At 45.2% G+C, this 13,936-nt stretch overlaps 1 protein-coding gene across 1 annotated transcript in view; it reads right to left on the reverse strand.

Annotated features, from left to right (window-relative positions):
* LOC138960264 (FERRY endosomal RAB5 effector complex subunit 3-like) overlaps window positions 1-13,936 on the reverse strand; it is a 28,112-nt gene that overhangs the window by 6,471 nt on the left and 7,705 nt on the right. Inside the window, exons 5-12 of the mRNA XM_070332082.1 lie at window positions 13,119-13,218; window positions 12,562-12,683; window positions 5,327-5,424; window positions 4,942-5,026; window positions 4,118-4,239; window positions 2,108-2,301; window positions 1,379-1,612; window positions 171-296 (exon numbers count right to left, since the gene is read on the reverse strand). Of these exons, the coding sequence (XP_070188183.1) occupies window positions 171-296; window positions 1,379-1,612; window positions 2,108-2,301; window positions 4,118-4,239; window positions 4,942-5,026; window positions 5,327-5,424; window positions 12,562-12,683; window positions 13,119-13,218 (1,081 nt within the window). The remainder of the gene's footprint in view (window positions 1-170; window positions 297-1,378; window positions 1,613-2,107; window positions 2,302-4,117; window positions 4,240-4,941; window positions 5,027-5,326; window positions 5,425-12,561; window positions 12,684-13,118; window positions 13,219-13,936) is intronic.

Consider the following 13,936-nt stretch of genomic DNA (forward strand, 5'->3'; position numbering starts at 1 on the left):
CATAAAGATCGGTCCAGTAGTTTAGTCTGAATCGCTCTACACACACACACAGACACACACACACACACACACACATACACCACGACCCTCGTCTCGATTCCCCCTCTATGTTAAAACATTTAGTCAAAACTTGACTACATGTAAAACCATGAAGGCTGATAGGCACATACCCTGGGTACAAGGAACTGGATGGTGCGAGAGACCTGACTGCTGTAGGTGGCCATCTCTATCATGAATCCCTTCACACATTTGAACAACAGTTCCGCTCTCTTCAGGCACCAGGGAATGGTCATCTCCTGTAACACATCATTTTCATTTCATTTACATTATTATCCCAATGCTGTGAAATTCGGGTCGCTTCGTCACAGTGGAAAGCTAGCAGCAACAAGGGTCGCTTCGTCACAGTGGAAAGCTAGCAGCAACAAGGGTCGCTTCGTCACAGTGGAAAGCTAGCAGCAACAAGGGTCGCTTCGTCACAGTGGAAAGCTAGCAGCAACAAGGGTCGCTTCGTCACAGTGGAAAGCTAGCAGCAACAAGGGTCGCTTCGTCACAGAGGAAAGCTAGCAGCAACAAGGGTCGCTTCGTCACAGAGGAAAGCTAGCAGCAACAAGGGTCGCTTCGTCACAGTGGAAAGCTAGCAGCAGCAAGAGTGACGCTACACAGGTACACGTATGCATGTTTAGGTGTAATCAGCCACCTGCACTTATGGCAGAATGACCAAGGTCTTTCACGTGCCACTGGGGTGGGACATGGATACCATCTCTGAGTCTGCAAATCAAGTTGACCCGTGTCCGTCCCGGCCTGGATTTGAACCCGTGACCCTAGGATCACAAGTCCAGTGCTCTACCAACTGGGTTACCCCCCCCCCCCCCCCCCCCCCCCCATATGTGTTTTCTTATGTCTGCATAGCTAGTATCTCATGAAATGCACGGTGTCTATTGAAACAGACTCATTCCTAAAAATTTCGTTTATGTCCTTTGCAAATTTCCAAGGTGAACGCATCTTCTTGGAGATTTTTGTTGAACATATTATAGTAGAATGGTAGCCTGCCGTTCTCCTTTGAATTGAGTTTTTGTATCTTGAAATAAGCAAGACCTTCCGCGACCGATTCCTATGCTCGGTATCCATATTTAAGAACTTGTGCGCATTTTTCCTCCCACTATTTTTGCACATTTTACCAATGTGGCTCAGAATGTGGTGACAAATTAAGCATTCCTTTCACAAATGCTGGACTTTTAAATCTAATCTAAAGATCAAGGCTACAATATCATTCCCCTTTGTGCTATGACATATACATATTCAAGAATGGTTACTCAGCATACTACACAAACTGCCTTTAAACAAGATCCCAGAAGGTCATACCCAACACATAACATACCTCAGTCATCTCATGTGTTAACAACAATGGAATGGTCAGAGTCTGGATATCGTAGCGGAAACAGAGACGGATGATGTTGCGGATGCTGAGTATGGCTGGATGTCTAGAAGTTATGTCCCCTGTGCGTACGCTCTCATCCACCACCAGGTGAAAGACCGCGTGAACCTCTGATAGGTTGGAGTGTTTGGTCAGGTAAAAATCCCCCGTATGAAGCTTGGCTCCTAAGGATCTGTCCTGAAAGCATATGACGAAACTGATGAGAAAACGCCACAATACATGCTGCGTGCGGAAGAGTTCATGCACAAGAACTTATATAAACGAATCCCCCTTTTACGACCTTAAAAAATAAAATAAAACTAAAATACAGGTCTGAAAAGGGAGGAAGTCTAACAATGGGAGTAAATTTACAGACATTATGGACAGAAAATATGTGATACACTGTCATTATTTCTCTCAGATGTTACTGCTTAACTTTTCAGCAAAATCAAAAGTATGACAGAGAACCTAATAAATAAAGAAATAAAAACCATAAAATAAAACCCAGCACCTAAGGTAATGCCACAGTATGTATTTATTCTGCAGTTGCCAACATCATGCAGCAGTACTACTACATAAAAATCAAACTGGCTATAAAAGCCCACTCATGCACACATCAAAAACAATAACAAGTGCATTTGGGAGTCGCAAGATCTCACTCTCAAATTTCCTACACTTCATACCAACACTGACCTGGTTATCAGAGCCACCACTGCTGCCGCTGCCGTTGCTGTGAACACTAACACTGTCACCTTCCTGAACGTTCTGGAGTTGTCTGGCCTGTCTCACCGCATTGGCCGCCGCAAACGCCTGCTCCACTGCCAGCAGCTGCCGCCCAACGTCAGGGAAGTGAAAGTCTGTTGATTGCTCGCACACACCTGCAAAATCTGTAATAAAATTTCAGAAACAATTACCATGCGAACGACAACATCAGGGCAGTGAAAGATCCCCCGAAAACGGTGAATGACTGCCTGAATGGCGAGGTAAAAACGGTCATACATGTAATAGCCCACTCGTACAAGTACATGAGTGAACGTGGGAGTTTCAGCCCATGAACGAAGGAGAAGAAGGGCAGTGAAAGTCTGTTGATTGCTCGCACAAACCAGCAAAGTCTGTAATAATATTTCACAAACAATTACCATGGAAATGCCAACATCAGTGAGTCTGTCAATTGCTCACACACAGTTGAAAAGTCTGTACTAAGACTTTATGCTTCACTAATACAAGAACAGAATGTCAAACAGAATGAGGCAGAGCGATGTTAAGATATCAAATAACCAAAGGGAAGTAATTGCTCTTAATGCATATGACATGTGTAATAGAGTAAGCGAGAGTTGTACGGAACCTTTTCTCCTGGCACCTGAGAGAATAACAAGCATTGAAATGAACAAGCCACTTTCATCCTCAAAATACAAAAAGTTGCTACGCTATTCAGAAAATTTAACTACCCTTCACTTTTTTACTCTATCTGGCAAACAAGCCACAACGTAGCATCAGATAGTATGCAGAACCTTTTATCTGCTAAAGCATTCAGTAGTCCAATACGTGGTATTGCATGCCCACAGATGACATCAGATTCCTTGTGGACACTCTATGATGATCAACAGCTTAATTCACACCTGGCATGAAAGTAACCAGTCAACACTTTCAGGGTTTCATTTACTAGTGCGCCTTGCGCCATTGGCGCATAACATTTCAAAATGTCCCATTGGAATTCCCTTCAGTGCGTCACAGGGAGCACTGAGATTATGTACCACTGCGCCACCCCCGTGCACACTTTTCACGGGAGTACAGTGTTCGGAAAGACCTAAGCAAAAACGGGCGCCAAACTTACGAGTTTGTGAAACACGCTGTGATTGGTTTTAAAATTTAATTCATTAGTATTCAACCAATCCTACTAACTGTGCGGGACCGATCTGTGCTTGCGCGTTTACCTCTGTGGAAACTGTCAACACAAGCGATATCGATCGAAACATAGACCCACGTAAAAAAGCAATGTCCCATCAGAATTTGGTTGAGGGGGACAAATGTCCCATTGTCTTTTTCTTCCAGGTTAAACCCTGACTTTTCACCCCCGGCCCCATCTCCCTAATTTTACGACTGAAATGAAAACAAAAACAGTGGAACCCCCTTTTAAGTCCTCCACAAATCTGACAAAATCAGGTCTTAAAAATGACGGAGTCTTCAAATGAGAGTAACTGTACAGAGGGTCTGAATAGAGGGTCTAGAAAAACAGGGTCTTGCTATGCTAACTTAATATTTCTGTCCCCAGAACTAGCGTCATTTTTGGGACACGACGTGGTTATGTGCTAGGAGCAGGGTCTTACAAGGGAGGATGTCTCAAAGAGGGAGGTCTCAAAAAGGGGGTCTCAAAGAGGGGGGTCTCAAAGAGGGGGGTCTCAAAAAGGGGGGTCTCAAAGAGGGGGGTCTCAAAAAGGGGGTCTCAAAAAGGGGGGGTCTCAAAGAGGGGGGTCTCAAAGAGGGGGTCTCAAAGAGGGGGGTCTCAAAGAGGGGGGTCTCAAAAAGGGGGGTCTCAAAGAGGGGGGTCTCAAAGAGGGGGGTCTCAAAGAGGGGGGTCTCAAAAAGGGGGTCTCAAAGAGGGGGGTCTCAAAGCGGGGGGGTCTCAAAGAGGGGGGTCTCAAAAAGAGGGGTCTCAAAGAGGGGGGTTCCACTGTATGCAATGGACGTCATTCTTTCCCTTACCTCTTTTGATGCCTGTGTAAGAATTGAGTCTATTGTCTACCAAGAGGATGAGTCCACACAAGGAGTTGGAGTACAGTGACATGGCTGTCTGGAGTCGCTGCGGTTGGGGAACCACTATTCCGCTGGAATCATGCAGATGCAAATTAAATTCAAATTAAGATAACAATATTGTTTTGTCCAAGAATACATTTAAACCATCGATGTGGTTGGATGTCCACAGTAGCCACAAAATAATAAACTGAAACGAGGATCAGGGCTCCCCAAAGTGCGCGTCCCTGCATCCTATACCCACTAGAAGCCGAAAACACGCACTGCAAATTTGTGGAGGGGGTCCCGGGACGCATTAAACTTTAAAAGAGCGGGTCCAGGGACACACTAAATTTCCCTTATTGTGCGTACCGAAGATACTATTTTCAGACTGCAATGGTCAGCTAATGCGTACCTTAGGTACGGTTTTCAGACTGTATACGTCTCATGCAAGCACCAATATCAATTTCACGCACGAAGGAAATCTGAAAGGAGGTTGAAAGTGATGGAAAAATAGCTGTGTCTGGTAAAGGTTATGTACTAAAACGCACTGGTTGCCCGGGCAAAACCATGCCAGGCATCCTCAGCGGTGATCCAGCGAAGCAATGGACGAAAAAGAGACTTCACAGTACACTAATGCTCGACCACAATGTACATCAGGACTTTTCGGATTTTTGACCCTTTAGACCCTCTCAAATTCTGCAAATTTAAGCGGGGGTCCCCAGAACACTCAAGGAGGAGTCAGTACCAAAGAAACAGCTGAGAAACCACAAAAAGAACAAAAGAAAACAGCGTACCCAACTGTGTGAGGTTTGTGCCGACACAAATCCAAAACATGTGTACAGAGCAGCCTCAGATTGTGTGTGGTTTTCATCTGTGCACCTGTAAATGGAACAAACAAAATGCAAATTGAAATGTATTGGTTTCTTCGAACACACAGAGAGATTCTCTCTCCCTCTTTCTTTCTTTTTTTCACTCCATACCTTCATCCCTGTGTGTGTGTGTCTGTCTGTTTGTGTGTCTGTCTGTGTGTCTGTCTGTATGTCTGTTTGTGTGTCTGTCTGTGTGTCTCTGTGTGTCTGTCTGTCTCAGTGTCTGTCTGTCTGTCTCTCTCTCTTCCTCTCTCTCTCTCTCTCTCTCTCTCTCTCCCTCTCCCTCTCCCTCTCCTTCTCCCTCTCTCACCTAAATGTATCGTGAAGCTCTCCTCCAAACGATTTTGAACTTGTCTCTCTTCGTCTTCGGCTGCTGGCAATGTTGCTGACACCGTGCGCAGTCTTTGTCTGGGAGGGGAAAGTAGAAATGACATCAACTCCAACAAAACTATGACTGCTGTCATATTTAAAACCAGAAACAAGACTTTCTGCAGCATTCCTTCAACACTTACATAAAAAAGGAGCATTTTTTAATGTTATTTTTCACACGCACAAAATCAACCAGCCTTTGGTGAAGATTTATCAGGAAAGAGTAATCTTAATAACATCAAAGACTAGAGGAAGCCAAAACATGGTTCAATAAAAATAACTTGCAAAAAACACACGAACAAAAGCAAAACAGGTGAACTTCATCTGCAGAAATCTAACGTTTCTTTCTGCAATATTACCTGCGATATGAGCCCTCTCTGATGACAGGACACCTCCATAAAAAGGTCACTTTCTGTTGTCCTTGCATCTATTATCATTAACCACAAAAAAGTACATGACTTGCAATAAAGGGACATTTTGAGCTGGTCCTAAGAGTGTCTTTTCATGGGAGGTACCACTGTACCTGGATTTCAGATTAGGTAAAAAAAGACAATACAGTGGAAGCCAAGACAATACAGTGGAAGCCAAGACAATACAGTGGAAGCCAAGACAACACAGTGGAAGCCAAGACAATACAGTGGAAGCCAAGACAATACAGTGGAAGCCAAGACAATACAGTGGAAGCCAAGACAATACAGTGGAAGCCAAGACAATACAGTGGAAGCCAAGACAATACAGTGGAAGCCAAGACCATACAGTGGAAGCCAAGACCATACAGTGGAAGCCAAGACAATACAGTGGAAGCCAAGACAATACAGTGGAAGCCAAGACAACACAGTGGAAGCCAAGACAATACAGTGGAAGCCAAGACAATACAGTGGAAGCCAAGACAATACAGTGGAAGCCAAGACAATACAGTGGAAGCCAAGACAATACAGTGGAAGCCAAGACAATACAGTGGAAGCCAAGACAATACAGTGGAAGCCAAGACAATACAGTGGAAGCCAAGACAATACAGTGACAGTGGAAGCCAAGACAACACAGTGGAAGCCAAGACAATACAGTGGAAGCCAAGACAATACAGTGGAAGCCAAGACAATACAGTGGAAGCCAAGACAATAGTACAGTGGAAGCCAAGACAATAGTACAGTGGAAGCCAAGACAATCCAAAATTTTAATAATAAATTTTCATTTAATTAATATACTTACCCAACTCACATATAGCAATTAACTCTAGTTCAGTGCTGGTAACGCTGTACGCGTTCCCCTTGGTAACAAGGGAGACCACCCTAAAAAAGAGTGATCCATCCCATAATATCAGACCGATGTCAGGTCCAACATCCGTATGCGTGCGCATACGCCGCCATTTGTATCATTCGAACGAAGCCCAACTCACTACTTTTTTAGAACCCAATACCACCACAGCGGGGAGGCGGGAGGGTTTAAACGATGTGAGTTGGGTAAGTATATTAATTAAATGAAAATTTATTATTAAAATTTTGGATTAAATTACATATTATTACCCAACTCACATATAGCAGATTGCTACTATAGGTGGTGGGTACATAGCGAAATTATGATATTAGAACCTGTCCTGCTACTACCATAACAGGTAACGCGGAACTGCCGTCCTGTATCAAGACGTCTCTGAGGTAGAAGTTAATAAAAACCTCCTCAGACCGCCAGTAAGCCGACTCCAGAACTTCAGCCCAAAACAAGGCCCGACCGGAGGACTGCCAAAGAGGAGACCCATGCCCTTGCCTCATACGTTCTAGCTATAGTGAAAGGCAAAACTGCCCTAATGTCTCCAGACTGTGTTTGTCAACAGGTAAACCCCCGTGTGATCAACATGGAGACTCACATGGTTAAAGTCCCTTTCGCAATATCCTTACACCCGCTGTGTTAAGTGATATCATAAAACCTTCCGACTTTCTGACCAATGCCAAGTCCGTGACAGGTACCTTCTGAGCGTCCTCACGGGACAGACAACCACATCAAGCTCCCCAGGAGCAAGAAACCAGTGTAGCAGTCCATCTAGGTAAGGTTGACTACCAAACGTCATACCTCTACCAGAGTAGATAGACCTACTTCCCTCCTAAAATCAGTGTTTAACGTCGTTTTCAACCGTTCAAGGTTAAATCACGACGGAGAAGAAGAAAAAGCAAATGCCCTTTGATTCAATGATCTAACAAGATCCGTGAAAGTCAGAAAAATCTTTGAAACTCAAAAAGTTAAACTGGCTAAACGTGACTCAAAAGAAGCCAACTTCTTGCTTCAAAAATTGAAAAGCAAATGGAAGCTGGTTGACCCCATTTATCGCTTAAATGCCGATGTTAAATCACGACAGAGAAGAAAGATAAGGCAAGCGACCTTTAGATACAAAGAACTAACAAGCTCCGTGCGAGTCAGAAAAATCTTCGAAAACCGAAAAGTTTAATTGGCTAAACGTAACTCTAAAGAAGCCAAACTCTTACCTCATGAAATGAAAGCGTAATCAAAGCTTGTTTCCCCATTTTCCGCTTAACTGCCGGAAAACTTAAAAGAAACCCACAAGTCATAGATCGATCTTTCTTAAAAGGGCTGTCTTTATCCAAAATAGCCAGAAAGCACGCTTACTCCCACTTCTCGCAGCAGCTACTAGAGTAAGCTTGGCCGTTTCCCGTGTTAAACAGTAAGGCTAGCCGTTAAAAAGGGTTAAAGCAAAGCTGCACCGAGCTGTACCAATGTGACAGAAATCTCATAAAGTCTTAGAATAAGACATGGAAGACAAAAGGGAAACCCAAAAAGGAAGATGGATAGCCACCTGCAAAAAACGGAACGACGAGGTGTTCTTTCCGTAAGAAAATAAGCACTTTGAACCACGCCAGCCAAGTGGCAAGTGAACAAAACACAAAAAAACCTCTATAAAGACTCTGAACCAAATCCAGAGTTGAGGCGGAAGCCCCTGAGTATCTCAAGGATACCCCTACAGTAGACATCCGTGCAATACGAATGTGAGAAAGCAAACAAAGCCTTCTTGCCAGCCTTAAGAGGTCTGGACACCAAGACTGCAAAGACCCGTCTGTGAGACCGAAAGGGTCGCCGAACAGCTCTATAAAAGAGCCCTGTGAAAGCGAGGGTGTCAAGCCAAAGCTAAAAAAGACAACAGCCAGCCTGAAGCTTTTCGTTTGGAAACAAAAAAAACCGCCAAGGCCTGCCTAACGCTTTCCCTTTTACCATGAGCTTCTCTTAGAAGGAAAAACCCCGCGTGCATAGCAGCGGATTCAAAGAGATAACTTTCAAACGAGAAAGAGATTAAAGTCACGCCAAAAGAACAAAACTTTAAAGGCAGAGGCTTACTCCTAGGTAAAAGACGGCAAAGCAACATCCTTTGTATCTGCATCCTGTAGGACCACAAAGATAGCCGTTCAGAACGTAACCGCCCAGGCGAGAGAAAATAAAAACAAGTACAAAAGAGCCCATCAAAAAGAAAAGATGAGACAATCTACCCGAGCTAGGAGATCTTGATCTTACAGACAGTTTCTCCTTGCTATCAAAAACCCGATGGATGTTTGCCAAACCCGAGGGCGGTTCCGTAGAACGCAAAAAGAGAACCTAAGTTCTTAGGCTTGGAGAAAACCGAAGCCTACAGAAAGAGCTCCGTGAGTGACACGCTACTTGAGCGTGCAACACAAGCCAAAGCACCCTCGCTGCAGGTATAAAGTCAAGCGTTGTCCACCAAGGAAGAGCCAAGTGGTGACAAAGAAGACTCGCTTGTGAAAACTTCCACAAGCACAAAGGATCCCGACGGAGGATCTAAGGGCTTGACACTCAAAGATTCTCCTCGGAAAGCTCAAACAACTACGAACTGCCGCGAACAGCGACACAAGTGAAGTAAGAGCCTCCCTCCTGTTCAAGAGCATTATAATGATCATCGAAAAGATGAGACCCAGTCACCCATCCCGATAAGGCGAAACCTGCCAACATCGGAAAAGTTTTGAAAAAACAAAGAATTTCAAACGCCAGAACTCCATGACCAGATCTCCATCCACCTGTCCCATGCCAGCTGGAAGACTGGAAGGGGAAGTGGATACAGACGGTATAACAGCAAAGGAACCGCAGAAACGGAACCGGAAGCCAAAAGCTAAAAAGCGCCGACTACCAACGCAGTGTTAACAGTAGAAGGCTGTCCCATCCTGTAACCGGAAGATGCAGCCGCAAAAGCGGAAGCGAAACCGGCCGTGGATTAGTAAACATGAGAACCAACCGGTTGTATAGAAACACACCGGAAGATTCCATAGAACCTCGACCCATTACAGCTGCGAGCGCCACTGCCCTTGCTAACTTGAAATGGAACCTGAATACAGTGCTAATCGTTAATGCGGAAGCACCTACATCTGAACAGCCGTCAAGCACAACCGTGCAATCCGGAAGCTGCCTTCCTGTTTGACTCAAATTATCCAACAAGGAACCAGCCTTACTGCTCGCTTCCTGCCCCCCGGGAGGAAGCGGAAGTCAAAACTACAAGACATATGCCATCTTCGGGGCAATGAACGACGATTCCCGGCCGCGGAAGTGAACTTACTGTTCCTCCGAACTCCGGAAGTCGTCGAACAAAGGCAGGGGTGGACGAGGCAAAAAAATTCCTCAGCCACTCCTTCCTGTCAAGTCCTAAATGCCGTTTATCACTGCGCACATCACTGCGCTGGACACCTTGAACGGCAAGTTAAGCTGGGTGACGTCCACCACCGTGGACACCTCTCCAAACATCACCTTCCTACTCGGTATCAAAGTTAGGAAGGTGACCCCCAGAGAGACTCGCATGGCCAATCCAAGAATCACCCAGCCCAACAACTTCCTGCCCCCAGGGCGGAAGCTTACGTTGCCCAGACACGAAAAAGCGTGCTACATTCCTCGCTCGAACATACACCACTTTCACCGGAGAACCCGGCTACACGTGGCCATATGCCAACTCCAGGGCAATGGACAACGATCCCCGAAAGCTGAAGAGAACATCCTGTTCCTCCGAACTTCCAGAAGTCGGAACCGGAAAGAGGTGGAGTCAGTTACGTTCTGCTCTCAACCACCCCTTCCGGTCAAAACTTAAATGCCGTTTACCGCCGACCACGTCACTGCGCTGGACAACTTGAACGACAAGCTAAGCTGGGTGTCGTCCATCCCATGGACGCACCCTCGTTAACCTTCCTGCTCGCCATCGTAGTCAGGTAGGTGACCCTAGAATGACACCCATGGTCAGCCCCAGAGTCACCAATAACTTAAATGCCATTTCCGTTAGCCCACGTCACTGCGCTGGACAACTAAAACGGCAAGAAAGCTGGGTGTCGTTAGCCTTCCTGCTCGCCATCGAGTCAGGTAGGCCACCGCGGCCTATTCAGTCACACCGCCCTGCTGGAAACCAGACGCAGGAGGTTGACCTACAGACGGACACCCGCGGTCCGTCTCTCAAGGCTGGGAATCCTCTACCACTGAGGCATCCCCGTCGTCCGCCCTAACCTACGACTCGAGATCAAGCTCAGAGCCAGAAGGCAGAACATCAGACAGTTTATCGTCGGCAGAACCGACCACTTCCTGCCCCCCGGGCGGAAGAGGACTAAAACGGTCCCCGATATTCTCATAAAGAGACGTACGGAGGCGTTCGTCCTTTCGCTGCTCATAAGAACTCTCACGACATCCATCGCCAGAGAGAGCCCCCTGAGCTCGCACACCGGCAAGCGGTGTAGACATACCTTGTACTGGTGTCACATACGGGAGAGACACCAAGTCGGTACCCCCATCCTGCGAAGCATGGACATCCGCCCGAGTCACAGTCGCCGAAGGCTTAGCGGAAGTCGAAGCCGGAACTGCAGGCGACAGCCGGATCTTGGCTAAGGAAAAAACATCAGAAGCACCCGACGGAAGCGCACACAATTCCTCCCGAGTGGAAGATAATCCAGACGCTAATGACGAAAACCTGAGAGCTCAGCGTCAACAAAAAAGAAGCAACGTCGGCTGGCGCTAACCCAGGGCAGCCAGGCGAAACAGAAGCAGAAGAAGCTACACCAGAACGACTACTCTTGTCAGAAAGTAAACAAGTCTGACCGGAAGATTGTTCGTACGTCTGCTACCACGGGAGACTTAACAGAAGTTGACTCAGATGACACAGACGCGGACTTCCCTGCGCCCTTATCTCTCCTTGAGCTTCTTTTCAGAGGCGTAACGTCAGCTACCTGCCTCGAACTAGGCTTCCGTCTAGCGCTATCAACAAGCGAAGCCTCCGCCATAGCAAACAACTCACGAAAAATTTCACAGAAAACAATTTCAGAAAAATTTCACAAGTACACACGAGCGACGAAAACGTCGCTAAAGTTACAACAAAACGGAAAGATCTCACCACACAGCATAGGTACAGGTGTAAAGTAAAGGCGGCGACCAAGGGGAGAAGCCAAAGCAAAAGACTCTGGCGAAAAGCTGAAGACAGCAGGAGCGTACATCAGGAGCGTCCTACCCAGTTGAACCGCTGAGAGAGAATGATACAAATGGCGGCGTATGCGCACGCATACGGATGTTGGACCTGACATCGGTCTGATATTATGGGATGGATCACTCTTTTTTAGGGTGGTCTCCCTTGTTACCAAGGGGAACGCGTACAGCGTTACCAGCACTGAACTAGAGTTAATTGCTATATGTGAGTTGGGTAATAATATGTAATTTAATACAGTGGAAGCCAAGACAATACAGTGGAAGCCAAGACAATACAGTGGAAGCCAAGACAATACAGTGGAAGCCAAGACAATACAGTGGAAGCCAAGACAACACAGTGGAAGCCAAGACAATACAGTGGAAGTCACTTTTTAAGACCCCTAATGAAAGACATCCTCCTGTGTAAGACCTTGCTTTTTCGGATTGTTTTGTTCTTCTTTCTTCTTCTTCGTTCATGGACTGAAAACTCCCACGTTCACTCATGTTTTTGCATGAGTGGGTTTTTACATGTATGACCGTTTTGACCCCGCCATTCAGGCAGCAAACGCCGATTTCGGGGGATGGATTCTTGTTTTTTGGTGTTTTTTTGGTGCTCATAACATCTGTAAATTTACTTCCAATTTAAGACTCCCTCTTTTTCAAGATCCGATTATTTCAGATTTTTGGAGGTCTTAAACGTTCCACTGTAAGAAGGAAAGAGGGACCGACAACACTTACACATAGGAAGGAGTATTGGCCGCCTGTGTGTCTTCAAAAACTCGATGAACCCAGTCATGGTACTCTCGCTTCTGCTCCTCTCTCAGCTGGGATAGCTCCCCTGCCCACTTTCCTTCGCCCAACTGAAACATACAACAGTGTATCCATTGAGCATTGGATTTCCCTTCTTTGAGCCATGTGACGCCAGAGGCAGACTAAAACTCCTATTTAGGCGGCTGCTCAACACTATAAGATGTGTGTACGTTTGTTTGCTTTCAGTCATAAAAATGAAAGGAATTCTAACTAAAAATGGATAGAGAAATAAAGGTTATTTGTATTTTTGACCAAAATACTAATAACACTAATAATGTCATTTGTATGGTGCAAATCCTATTGAAGTTCTTAGCACCTTATCATACAATGTACTAAAAAACAAAATAAGAAATATATTATAAGAAATACAATGTATCTATCAACAAAATTCATCCAGAACTTTGTTTTCAAAACTTTCCTCTCAGATTGCCTAACATTTTCAGTTTCACTGCATTTTCCCTTAATGCCAAGCAGAAAAACATTACCTGCATGTTGTCAAAATGTCGCTGAGCTAGTGAGTTGATATCATCATCTCTGTAGGATTCCCCCACATGTTGCAAAGCTACCTCCATCTCCGACTGATGCCTGGAAACAAAAATAAAAGTATGCACAGTTAGGTATTACTGTGAACATTCTTCAGTTTTACTGAACAATCATAGGTCAAAATCATTGGTGGAAAAACTCTAAAGACAAAAAGGAAGAAAAGAGCTTACTTGATGTTTTGGGGGAAAAATGTGACAAAATCATAGTCAAAGGCAAGAACATTTCCAAGAATACTGCCTTTTCTTTACAGGATGCAAATTTTCATATTCATCAAATTCATCAGAAACTAGCCAATTTTATCAGTTTATGTTTTTACTTTTTTCATTTTATTCATTTATTTATTTATGCTTTATTGCTGGAAAAGTTGGGTCACTTCTTCCCAGTGGAAAGCTAGCAGCAACAAGAGTCATGCTACGCAGGTGAAGTAAGTGCATGTTTTGATGTAATCAGCCACCTGCACATCTGGCTGAATGACCAAGGTCTTTTACGTGCCACGGCAGCGACACACAGGGATGGGACATGGATATCATCTTTAAGTCATGGAATGAAGCTGACATGTGCCCATTCAGGCCTGGATTCCAACCTGACAAGTGCAGTGATCTACCAAGTGAGCCACCAGACCCCCCTTGTGTAACATGAAATTGTATCATGAGGTAACAAACAAGTCGCGTAAGGCGAAAATACAACATTTAGTCAAGTAGCTGTCGAACTCACAGAATGAAACTGAACGCAATGCAATGTTTCAGCAAGACCGTAGCAT

Source organism: Littorina saxatilis, linkage group LG2, assembly GCF_037325665.1.
Source record: "Littorina saxatilis isolate snail1 linkage group LG2, US_GU_Lsax_2.0, whole genome shotgun sequence".
NCBI classification, from domain to species: Eukaryota; Metazoa; Mollusca; class Gastropoda; order Littorinimorpha; family Littorinidae; genus Littorina; species Littorina saxatilis.